General features: G+C 30.3%; 1 protein-coding gene across 1 annotated transcript; it reads right to left on the bottom strand.

Moving 5' to 3' along the window:
* Positions 1 to 258: 258 nt before the first annotated feature.
* LOC145324446 (uncharacterized) lies at positions 259 to 11,168 on the bottom strand. Its single transcript, XM_080167033.1, has 5 exons — positions 11,096 to 11,168; positions 2,114 to 2,189; positions 1,481 to 1,552; positions 740 to 853; positions 259 to 359 (listed from the first exon to the last, which is right to left on the bottom strand). Exons 1-5 carry the CDS (start codon positions 11,099 to 11,101, stop codon positions 259 to 261), a joined length of 369 nt encoding a protein of 122 aa, XP_080023159.1. The 5' UTR covers positions 11,102 to 11,168.
* Positions 11,169 to 13,169: the final 2,001 nt, after the last annotated feature.

A 13,169-nucleotide genomic window follows, 5' to 3' on the forward strand; every position in this document is an offset into this window, starting at 1 on the left:
AGAGCTTCGCTTTTATGGATGTTGTCGTCCATGTTTGATTTGATTTTACATCAAGTAACTAGATTTTGCTTTATTAAGAAACAAAGAGCTTACATAATACATGTAACAAAGCTTCAATGAATATTGTGTAGCTATTGGTAAAGTGGTTTCTTAGCTATTAATGGCCATACACTTACAAACAGACACACTCACCAGGAATTAGGATGTTATATATTCACATTTCAATTATCAAAAATTTATTGATATTGTTTTAAATTTTTAAAATTCTGAACTGTCCTGTTTTGGAATATTTGGATAGCCCTCGTGTTCATGGTTGGAATCCCCATAGTGGCCGTGTCCCCCGTGGCCAAAATGACCTCCTAAATACATTAGTCAATTATTTAATAGATTTAAACTGCCAAAAGGCTTCTGGAAATTTATAGTAAAAAACAAAATATTATAATTAATACATGAATTCATTAAAAAATTATAAATTTATCAGAATCATTCTTTAAAATAGGAAAAAAGCGCAAAAAAATCTTTTTCCCATTGATTTTCTTTGGATTTGCATATCTTTTTGGTTTTTGAGATCTTGTGCTTCATTGGCGTTAGTTTTTAGCCAATTAACAATGGAAACTAGCAACCTAAAGATACATCTATATTTTAAAGTACAATTATCAAAAATATAGTGAATTCGCTAATTTGACAATTCTGATTTGTCTATTTATTTGGTTCTCAGTGAATCTTTTAACAAATATACCTGCAAATGGATGTGGAAAGAAAGGAGCGGGTGCATGGAAGCCAAAGGACGGCTGCGGATATCCAAATAATGCGGCGTGGTTTATGTGGTGATATCCATACCCGGCTGCATGGACTGAAAAAATTTAATCTGTTAAGGCTACAGTTGGCTGAACATCATAATATTGCTCATGATTTGAACCAAAATCAATAATCTGAAGTAGACAAAACTCGATTATGCTGCAATGCTAAAAAAAACGCGCGTACAATTATGGAGGGAACATTTGGCTTTAAGTTGTACTGCCCCCAAAGATTTTAGCGTTTTCTCAATCGTTAACTTAAAAAACTTGGTCACTTTTTAGTGAAATATTTATTAGGTTGTCCGAACTTTTCAACCAAAAATGTTGTTTATCAGGATTGGGAGTCTTCTTCAATTTATCGTCCAATGTCTAGTCCCTGGTATTATTAGAATTTAAAAATTCTTGCTTTCAGACAGTTTTCTAGAATGACACATACCCAGGGATCTAAAGGGATAAGACAATGGCTGATACATTGATGTACACGATGATGATAAACAAAATTACTCCTTCGGTAGATTACAATTAATTGCTGAAACGCTTGGACGATCAACTTAATAAATCAACCAATCAAATTCAATAAAATTTCCCTAAGTTGTTAAGCCAACGAATAAGAAAACGTTATTATAAAACTTTGGGAACTAGTGTAATAAAGTGTACTAGTTTACTCTTGGAACAAAACTTACTTGGTATAGGATGTGGGAAAGAGAGATGCTGTTTGCTGTAGTTTTCTCCTCGTGAAGAATCTGTTGACTCATCTAAGTAATTATATTATAGAGTAGCTGCGCTAACATTACATAAAACAAGTATACAATAATTTTTTTTGTGCAAAAAGAAAAGAACGCACAGTGCATTAATTTATAATTTTGATATTTTAAAGAAAATCAAAGAGGTAATGTGAAGAAATTGTTATATATTACACAATTTCAAATAGAAAGGGAAAAGCAGTTTAAAGGGTCAGTCAGTCAGTGAGTTAGGCGGACACTTATATAGATGCTACACATCTTTAAAAATGTCAAAAGAAATATTCTATATTAAAAAATGAACTAAGCATTTACAAAAAATACTGTTGTAGAGATCTTAAGCATCAAAAGAAGAAAACTAGGGAAGGAGAGGATTTCGGACTGTAAATTATGCAGGTAACCAAAGATTTATACACAAGATCTCTCATTCATTGGCTTAAAAACCTCGGTACTATATTAAATCTAGGTAAGTTAATTTAAACTTATTGTGTCTAAACATTTAAGCCCATTCAGCCATTCAGGGGTCATTTTGTTTATCATCACTGACAATAATAAAGGTAGAGAATAATAATATACCTGAGTTATACTGAGAATATGGGGACACTGTGGCACATGAAGCTAGCTGCAGGATAAATGGGACACCCAGTAATATCTAAATATAAATATACAGGGTGCTAGAACTATAGAGACAAATAAAGCTAGCTGTAGGATTAATTGAACACCCAGTAATATTTGAATATAAATATACAGGGTACTAGAACTATAGAGACACATATAGCTAGCTGTAGGATAAATAGGACACCCAGTAATATATAAATATACAGGGTGCTAGAACTATAGAGACACATTTAGCTAGCTGTAGTATAAATGGTACACCCAGTAATATCTAAATATAAATATACAGGGTGCTAGAACTATAGAGACACATACAGCTAGCAGTAGGATAAATAGGACACCCAGTAATATCTAAATATAAATTTACAGGGTGCTAGCACTATAGAGACACATATAGCTAGCTGTAGGATAAATAGGACACCCAGTAATATATAAATATACAGGGTGCTAGAACTATAGAGACACATTTAGCTAGCTGTAGTATAAATGGTACACCCAGTAATATCTAAATATAAATATACAGGGTGCTAGAACTATAGAGACACATATAGCTAGCTGTAGGATAAATAGTACACCCAGTAATATCTAAATATAAATATACAGGGTGCTAGAACTATAGAGACACATATAGCTGGAGTAGGATAAATAGTACACCCAGTAATATCTATATATAAATATACAGGGTGCTAGAACTATAGAGACACATATAGCTAGCTGTAGGATAAATAGGACACCCAGTAGTATCTAAATATAAATATACAGGGTGCTAGAACTATAGAGACACATATAGCTAGCTGTAGGATAAATGGGACACCCAGTTATATCTAAATATAAATATACAGGGTGCTAGAACTATAGAGACACATATAGCTAGCTGCAGGATAAATGGGCACCCAGTAATATCTAAATATAAATATACAGGGTGCTAGAACTATAGAGACACATATAGCTAGCTGTAGGATAAATGGGACACCCAGTAATATCTAAATATAAATATACAGGGTGCTAGAACTATAGAGACACATATAGCTAGCTGCAGGATAAATGAGACACCCAGTAATATCTAAATATAAATATACAGGGTGCTAGAACTATAGAGACACATATAGCTAGCTGTAGGATAAATGGTACACCCAGTAATATCTAAATATAAATATACAGGGTGCTAGAACTATAGAGACACATATAGCTAGCTGTAGGATAAATGGTACACCCAGTAATATCTAAATATAAATATACAGGGTGCTAGAACTATAGAGACACATATAGCTAGCTGTAGGATAAATGGGACACCCAGTAATATCTAAATATAAATATACAGGGTGCTAGAACTATAGAGACACATATAGCTAGCTGCAGGATAAATGAGACACCCAGTAATATCTAAATATAAATATACAGGGTGCTAGAACTATAGAGACACATATAGCTAGCTGTAGGATAAATGGTACACCCAGTAATATCTAAATATAAATATACAGGGTGCTAGAACTATATATAAACATATAGCTAGCTTTTGGATAAATTTAACACCCTTGAAGAGTTTTTGCTTAAATTACGGTTCTATTACATTAAGTTAGAAAAATTCAAGCAAAAACCAAACACAAAATTTGTTAATATTTTTACAATAATTGGGTGTAATTATTTGTAAAAGAAATTTTTTCTAATTATTTAATTGCTTTATTTTTTAACATGAAATACTTTAGTTGATTGCGCATTTTTTGCGAGTAAAAATACGTAGAACTTTGTTTTATTTAGCTAAACAGTGTTTTCCCAAAAATTGCAATAAATAAATCAAATAAACAGCTATAATTAGGTATTTTTTTGAACTTTCGTATTTGACAAAAGTGGTCAAGCTGATTAGTTCTTGTTGAAAAGCAATTTTTTTCCAATAAACCTGGGAATATTAATAATTACAAGAAATATAAGACATCTATATTCATTAGCAGCCGATAAAATAAGGAATACCTTCAAATTCTAGTATAAGGACTGTAAGATGGGTGTTATAGAGTAGCACCGCTTCTTAAGATCAGCTAATTTCTTTTATGTTGTTTTGTTTGATAACTTTATAACAAAACAAAGAGAGAATATTTCATGATCGAATAATCGCGTACTTAATCATAATTCATACAGACTTCAATAATACATAACAAGCACAATTATGTCCAGAACAATTATTGTCAGAAAAGTGCCATACAGTAAAAAAGATAAATTTTTTTATTATTGTATCCAAATGATAATAAGTAAATCCATTATACAAAGTAGAAGGATGTCTAACTGTCCGTTCGTGAAGACTTCGCTAACAATTCACCTTATTTGTTTTCATCAGGAAATAAACCTACTGTCTACTGGTCCTGGAATGGTTTTATGCATTTTTACAACCCCCCCCCCCCCCACTAAAATTGCTGCTTAGAATATAATTTGTAAAATTCTTTTTCGAAAGAACTTATCGACAGTGTAAAGACATTCTATGATTATAGAGCAGCTGCGCTACTACTAATAATTATTCTTAAGGCAACCATCCTTTCTAAGTAATGATTTAACCAGTTCTATATTTATAGTGTGTCCGTCTCCACACTAATAATAAATCATAATTCAGTCCTAAAATAAATAATCCTATTATCATGGGGGGGGGGGGGGGGGGGCATAATTAAACAAATGCCTGAATACTTTTTAAATATACTTTAATAACTTTTTAAATATACTTTAATATATATTGATAAGAAAGGCATTTCCCAATGGTTGTTCAAGCTAAAGCTTATGGATTTTAATTTTCTTGTTTTTCAATGATATCATTATACTAACCTTACGAGTTTAGTGTCGCACGTCGTTTGTAATTAAAGTAATACGCAAATCAAGAATGATATTTAAACACAAAAGCAAAACTTTATTGTTAATATTTCACAGCAGTAAACACCAGGAATCTGAAGGGATAAGACAATGTCCGATAAATTAATGTAATCTCCAATGTTGATACACAAAATCACCCCTTCTGTAGATTACAATTAATGAAGTCTTAGTAATAAAAAATCAGACATTACTAACAGAATGACATACATACAAGAAAATATATATAGAGTAGCTTCGCTATCAAAAATAACTAGAAATAATAATTTTATAGTCATGCTAGGTAGCTCTTTATTCAACTCTTAATTAGCTTTTTATTCAGATTTTGAAACCACGGGTGTCAGAATTTTTTTAATTACTACAAGAGTTCAGCCAAGACATTTTGAATTTTCCTAGCGCATAGATGTTTTTTTTCTACCGGAACCAAACCAGTGAATAAATATTACTTGATTTCATTTAGGTTTTGTTCTTCTTCAAGGGGGTCCATCCATCTATTTTTTTAGGGGGGGATACAGGTATAAAAACGCATATTTTGGGTGTGAAATTAAAAAAATACCTATTTTACTATGTTACGAAGCGCCAAAATTTTGTTGTTGAGTGGTTTAAAAGTTTTTTTTTATGGGGGAGGGGAACTATTTTCTCCCCTGGGATGTCCTTTTATATATCTTTTTGCTATTAAATTTTATTTGTTTCTGTAAAAATTATATGGCTTCCTAGTTTCAAAGATTGAGTTTGTAGATTCAAGATGAGTTAGATTAATTGAATCTTCTTTTTATGTATCATGGATAGGATTATAAGAAAAGTTTAATTAGTTTTGTATGTATCATATCATTACATTTATGCACGTGAGTTAGCAAAGCTTTTCTGCAATACAGTTCTTTACTTAGATATTACAATAAGCAAGACGATAGAACACAACAATTGGAAATAGAAGTTTAATCATCAAATATAATCCTTATATAAAAGTAACAGGATATGTGTCAGTGTGTTTGTCTGTCAAGAAGGATCTTGCTAACCGTTGTACAGATATGGTTCTCCTCTACAGTGTAGCTTATCATATATCCTGGAGAGGTTTTTTAACTATTTTGGAGAAGGGTACTAAATTGAAAGATGGAGAGTTGACTCCCTCCCACCATTATGTTGCCGAAGAGACATCTGGGGGCCTAGCTACCAGTAATAAAAAAAAAGTCATAAAAAGTTAGTTGATAAAAAAGCAGCCATAGTCTTTAAAAAATATAACGACGAGGCAACATAATTTAAGGAGAAAAAAGAAAAACCACTATTACATTTTTTAACGTGTTAATCTATTCAGCTTTATAGAATGTAATCGACCTAAAACGACCAAGCTAATATTGCTTGATTCACTTCTACAAAAGACAAAATGAATTGAAAATGATTCCTAAAATCGAAAAATATATCTTCATGTCTTAGAATAGTGTATTTCTTTTAAAGATAGGTTAAAAAACATTCTAACTTTAAAATATATTGACCTAATTGTCTTAGGAATTACTATAAAAATGTTTAAAATAGAATCTTTGGTAATCATTGTTTTTATGTTTTTTTTTTTTTAAAAGATTCCTTTCCAGAAATTATCTGGCAGGGTTTAAAATTAATAGGACGACTCTATAATGTTACGTACAGACGTGCGGACACAGAATAAAATTATAAAAGCTATGCTTTTAATAATTAGTATACGATAATTGAACAAATAAACGTGATTAAATATTGAAGAAATTAATTTCTAAAAAAACAAGGATGACATCCATAAGAGCGAAGCTCAAAAATTATCCGGAAAAAATGAACTATAGAGCAGTGTCATAAAAAGATTTTGAACTTATTAAATCCCTGAAAATTTCAGCAGTCTATGTTTTATGGGAAAATCTAGGAATTGATCTAGCACTCCAATTTTAATGAAACTTGGCGAAAATATGAAAAATGTGAACTTACTTAATTCCTGAAAATTTCCGGCATCTATCATAAAAGGAGTTGAGCCCTCAAAACGTTTCAGACGGACATACAGACGGACAGACGGATATTTCAATTTATAGAGTAGCGTTGCTCCTACTTATAATTTAAATTGTGTATCAGGTTAACTGTTTACAACAAGTCTAGTCAATTATTCTTCGTTATAATTATTATGCAATTCGGTTAAATAACAAGGACGCAATTTTTCTTAGTTTCCAAGTGCTGTCAATTAAAAACAACACAGGATTATGTCAAATTGTCGCAATGCTGTGTTGGAAAAATAAGTTATAATTAAAGAATGACAGAAAGAGTGAGAAAAAGAGAAAAAAAGACGAGAAAGAAGGAGAGAGTTAGAAAGGAGGAGATAGAGAAAAAGAGGAATCAAATAGAATATTATAAAACTTCCCCAAATGTTATTTGCCAGGTTTACAACCTTTTATCGTAAATGGAGAAAGTCGCTCAAAGTAATGTCATAAAAATGAGTGATTTTCTATCTCTTTTTTAGGGGGTTTCTTTCCCACTGAACCCCTCTCATCTCTCTCATTTTTATGACGTCACTTTGAGCGACTTTCTCGATTTAACTTTATCCTCAAGGTACAAAGTTTTGAAGATGAATAAACTTTCGATGACCTCTTGTATTCAATATATATTTTAAAATATATATTGAATCAGTTCATAAACAGCAGATACAGATTTTCAGATAGACAAACGGACAAATACATTTACAGAGCAGCTGCAGAAATTCTTATAGAGATGCTTCGCTTCCAAGAAGGTAAATAAACTTTTATTGTAGATTAATGAAAATATTCTAATTTCAAGAAATAAGTAATCAATCATCTGTAATAGAAATATTATTGTACAACACAAAGCAAAGACATTAATCATTAATTCTTGGTATGAGATACACAAATATTAACTTGATAAAAAAAGATTATTAATTGATTGGTAATTCCATTTCTGAATAATTTTGGTTTCTGATTCAGAATATGCAACAACTGACATATAAACATTAAACAATAAACATAAATAAATTGCAATAAAGATATTCGGTTAATATAAATAATATGATTGATCCAAAAATATTTACATTTCATAAATTTTGTTCATGTAATAGGAAGAAGGTTTTCTAATGATTACTCTAAGGGGGGGGGGGGGGGGTGGCTAAATCTTTCTATATGGGAAACTGTAAAAATGATTAAAAAGCAAAAAAAATGCTCATGGTTTAAAGGAGACCCTTATATTCAACGTTAAACTGGCGGCGATAACCCATTACGGTTAATTATTGGATAAAATAGACAAAATTTTATAAATTAACCATTTCATAAACCTATATTAAGAATCAATGGGACAAAAGATGACTTTTGTGTCAATTAAAGAGTCATTTTGTTTGGTGGAACAAACGTTTACTTTAGTTATAAATTGAAAAAGTGTGCAAAGTCTGTTTGCTAAACTTAATGATTTATCTAAAGTAAATAAACTATAGCAGCACGGTTCTGTAAATTTCATGTTTGCTAGTCAGTCTGCATGGAGAATTCGAACTTGTTCTTAACAGCTACACAACGTTAATGTGGCATTGATTAGGGATAGATTATCAGTATATAAACTATGTTTATAGGCAAATTATATCATATTAATTGTTAAAATAGTTAAAATTAAAAGAAACTTTTAGAAAAGGTTAACTTACATATTGCTGCGGTACTGCATTTTATGACGTAGTAATGCAATTCTATGATCTGCGTTAGTGAATGAGATTAATTTTAGAAAGTCATGCAAATGATCAGTTTTATTATATAGAGTTAACTTGCATTGATAAATTTTCATTTTTAGCTGACCTTAAGTAGGAAACAGCCAATACTCATTCTGCCGTTGGCGAAATGATGTAAATATCATTTTTCAGTAACGAAGCTACTCTATAAGTGTTTTTATCTGTCTATCTGTCTTCTCTATATCGGTGATAATAGGGTTGTTAAATCTTTATTACTTTTCCTTCAATATGTTTATAATTAATAAAAAAAAATAATAGGGATGGCCTTACGGAATGCACTCAAACACCAGCTGTTTGGTTAGAGTGTGTTAACTGGGACATTACAAGTCAAAATCTGTTGTAAAATAAGTATCCTTAGTCCCCATGAAGACCATGCGCCACTTTCCATCTAGGTATGCTACTCCTGGACGTAACCGTCCTTGTTTTTTTCCATAAAACCTATTAGCAACACATATTTTTATGTAGATAAATACAGTGTGTTTTTTTTATGAGAACTTTTTTGAAAGCAATTTTACCCCACTTATAGTCATCAGAATTTAATGATTAATGGCTTATTTTCTTCGTTTTTTAAGGGAAATTATGAAACAATCAATTAAAATTACAGTTTTTGTTGAAAAAGTACAGTAAAGTTGAAAATTAAAAACTTAGGTGACAACATCTAAAAATGGTTTTAGCGCATTTTTCTTATGCTCAAAATTGGATTTTCAGTAGTCGACTTTGGGGGGCCAGTACTTTCTCCCTGATTGAGATATGGCCTTCAAACTTTGACCTATTCTAGTACATGTCCCCAATAGTATCTGTATAAATTTATAGCTCTATATCTCAACTTTGAAGCGTTTTGCAGCCATTCTTGCAAAAGGTAGAATATTTGAGCATAAGAAAAATGCGCTAAAACCATTTTTAGATGTTGACACCTAAGTTTTTAATTTTCAACTTTACTGTACTTTTTCAACAAAAACTATAATTTTTTTTGGTTGTTTCATAATTTCCCTTAAAAAACGAAGAAAATAAGTCATTAATCATTAAATTCTGATAACTATAAGTGGGGTAAAATTGCTTTCAAAAAAGTTCTCATAAAAAAAAACACACTGTATAAGTTAATTTTCACTAATTTTGACAATTTAGGTATTCATGGTTAACATGATTAAATTTCAAATCTTTCTGAACATATAATGTCTTCAATAAGAATTATTTACTTTTTGTTGAGGCAGTGCCTATATAATCAATTAGCTCAAAAATATTAATTCATTTGCTATATTATAATACATAAAGTTAAAAAAGGTTAAAAAAAACTAGCATTACAGACATAAGAACAGGAGGACAGACTTACAGATGCAGTAATTTACAGAGTAGCTTTGTTACTAAAAAATATGTTTCTGATTGGTCTATAATTACACCATCTGAATGGTCGATATAGAAATTGCAAGTCTTACATCTGCCAAATCTATATTTTGCACACCCACTAACACACACACACACACACACACACACACACACACACAAACACAAACACTCACGCACACAAACAAAAAATCATTACATAATTTAACAGTATTATGCGTTTTATATTTGGAAACGTTTAGAAATAAGACTATTTATCCTCAATTTATAAAGCCTTCAAAAAAAGTTTCAAAAGTTTTATATGATTGGAGAAAAATTGGATTAAGATTAATTTTATTTGTATGTATCTAATATTGAAATTTGCAATAATATTGAGTGTTTTGTAATATTTTTTCCTTAAGACCCAAAATCTTTAAAAAATAAATGTGTTGCCACTTTACTTTTTCTTAAAATTATCGGTTGCGCCTCTAGCATCTAAAGGCTCCGTATTCGAAGGGGATGGGATCAGAAGAAAATAACCAAAAGCCTAACAACACTTAATCTAAAAATCAAATAGCCTAAAACCTATGTAAAGCTTCCCTTTTAAAATGGAATGGAACCAATCAGTTCAGAATTTGCTACTTTTTATAATAGAATTAGATGTTTCTCTCCTAGCATTTATTAAATCTGTATTCAAAGAGGGAAATAGAAAAATATCCTAAAACAATCCCAAATATTTGTTTTTCTATTAACCATCTCTATTTTTCGTTAATTTTTAATTGGGTTTAAATATTGTATGCTTTAATTAATTATTCATATTTATGTTAGTTATACTTCAAACACAAAAGGCGACAAATGGCCTAAAAACACACCATAAACATATCTTCGCTTTCAAAGAAGCCACTAAACTATTTCATTCTTGTTGTAATATGTAAATTTAAAACTTGTCACTATGTGTATACTATATATGATTATAATTATGATATATGATATTATTATGAATCACTATATTCTTACATAGTACTATGTATGTATATATATTATACCTTCATATCTGAGCGTGTGTTAAGTAATGCTCATGTGGGAAAACACAGATATAAAATGACTGGTGGATATGTTTGCAAAATAATACGTTGATTCCGGTTCACTGAGCAAGCGCCTAGGCTGCCGCGAAAATTTGTCATTTTTTCTTTTCTTTATCATTACTTTTTTTTACTGCCAATAGATGAATAGTAATCATAATAGACTGCTTTCCGCAGATATTAAAATAAAAATAATAAGTTTGTTGTCCCCGAGGAGCTGGGGGCAAGGTCTAACAAAACGAGTACTAATTTTATGATTTATATTTTGATTTATCGGAAAATTGTCTGTAATACGATGCTATACATGATTTTTCAGAATGGCCGAAAACCGGTTCTAATCCATTGGAAATATTATTCTGTCTTTCCTGCTTGTAGCACAATGTGACTACAAAAATAAAACAATATTTTTTTTATCAAAAGCTGTCCTAAAACTTTCATATTTTTGGTTTAAAACTCATATAAATATAACATAAATTACATTTTTATGTTAATTAAGTTGGAATGTATAGATTTCTGTCTAATAAGTTAAAGATCTCAGTAACTACTGGACTGATTTTCATCTCTGATTATTGAAAAATCCTCCTAACATTCTAACTTAATCTTAGAGAATAATAGAATTTTTTTGGGGGGAATATAAGCATTATAGAACAATATTTCCATTATAAAATTTCTGAGAGACAGAAGACAATGTTTTTATTACATGAGTCACCAAAGTTTTATAATAACCTTTTCTTATTCGTTGGCTTAACAACTTTGGTGATTTTGTGAATTGTGATTGGTTGAATTATTAAGTTAAAGTTCAAACGTTTCAAACTCTAATTTTACGCTATAGTAGGGGTAATTTTGTGTATCATCTTTGGAGATTTTCCTAAATTAATCGGCCATTGTCTTATACCTTTAGATCCGTAGCAAAATCAACAACCTATGCACTTTCCCTCATTTATTTTCTTTCAAAATGATCCTATTATACTGAAATGTTAATAAAATGTGTAAAATCCTATTGTTTGGTAACAATAACAATGCTGTTTAAAGCATCCTTTGGGGGATATAATACAGGCAAATAATTCCTTCATTTGTTTGGGATGCACAGCTTTTTTGCTAAATTAATCTCTAACAAAACAAAACATGGTAAAATCTTCCAAAACAAAAGTAGAAAATCGTCCAAACTTTAAAAAAAAGTTCATTATGTAATTGTAAAAACAAAAAAAATATGGAGAAAGGGGATATTGGGCTCTTTTTTACACTAGTCACTAAGTTTTCATATTCGTTGGCTTAACAACTTTTGGGACTTTTACTAAATTTTGGTTGGTTGGTTCATAAAGTTGAGTGTCCAAACGTTTCAACCACTGGTTGTAATCTACAAAAGGGGTAATTTGGTGTATTAGGGGATGTACATCAATATATTGAAAATTGTTTAAAGCTATTAACACCAGGTTTATGGTTAATACTATAATTTAAAGTTCTTTTGTCTTTTCAGAGACGCTTTTTTGACGTTTTTGATGATGGTTGTAGGCTATCTTGTCATGTAGCTTGGCCGCAAAAACAAACAAAATAAAACAATCAACAATTTTTTAGTGCTTCATTAACGGATGAATTTTTCAAATTAAAGAACTATTCCTCAATTTAAATGGGAGGGTTGCTATCTAGTATCCTTTATGTTGAATTGATATTTCCTAAAACAAATATAGTTTAGAAAACAAAGTACTAAAATGCATTGGTTAAAACAACACATACTATCCTATTGAATATCACAGAACCTTTTTCATTTTAATAAATTAATTTTCAAAGAACCCTAAAAAATTTAGTTTGGAAACCTTTTTTAGTTCGAAGGCTAGCTGAAAAAAATCAACTAAGAAACAATAATTAATTATAAAGAATTTAATCTTGTAATCTAATTTCTTTTTATCAATTCTCTACTTAACAACCGTTATAATTGTTTTTAATCATTGGATTTCATGGGCAGGGTCTAGTATTAAAAAGAATAATAAAACAGGGGGAGAGTGGTGTGTGGAGGTAAGTAAAATAAAAATGATAAGTT

The sequence above is a fragment of the Acartia tonsa genome, chromosome 7, assembly GCF_053477335.1.
Source record: "Acartia tonsa isolate MP-2025a chromosome 7, ASM5347733v1, whole genome shotgun sequence".
Taxonomy (NCBI): Eukaryota; Metazoa; Arthropoda; class Copepoda; order Calanoida; family Acartiidae; genus Acartia; species Acartia tonsa.

Bases quoted from the DNA above. Each gene is read 5' to 3' on its own strand.
- LOC145324446 (XM_080167033.1), bottom strand. The intron at 1,553-2,113 runs GTATATTATTAT...ATAATTACTTAG, and splicing joins ATATTCTCAGTATAACTCAG to ATGAGTCAACAGATTCTTCA. The intron at 360-739 runs GTATATTTGTTA...TAATGTATTTAG, and splicing joins CTTTCCACATCCATTTGCAG to GAGGTCATTTTGGCCACGGG.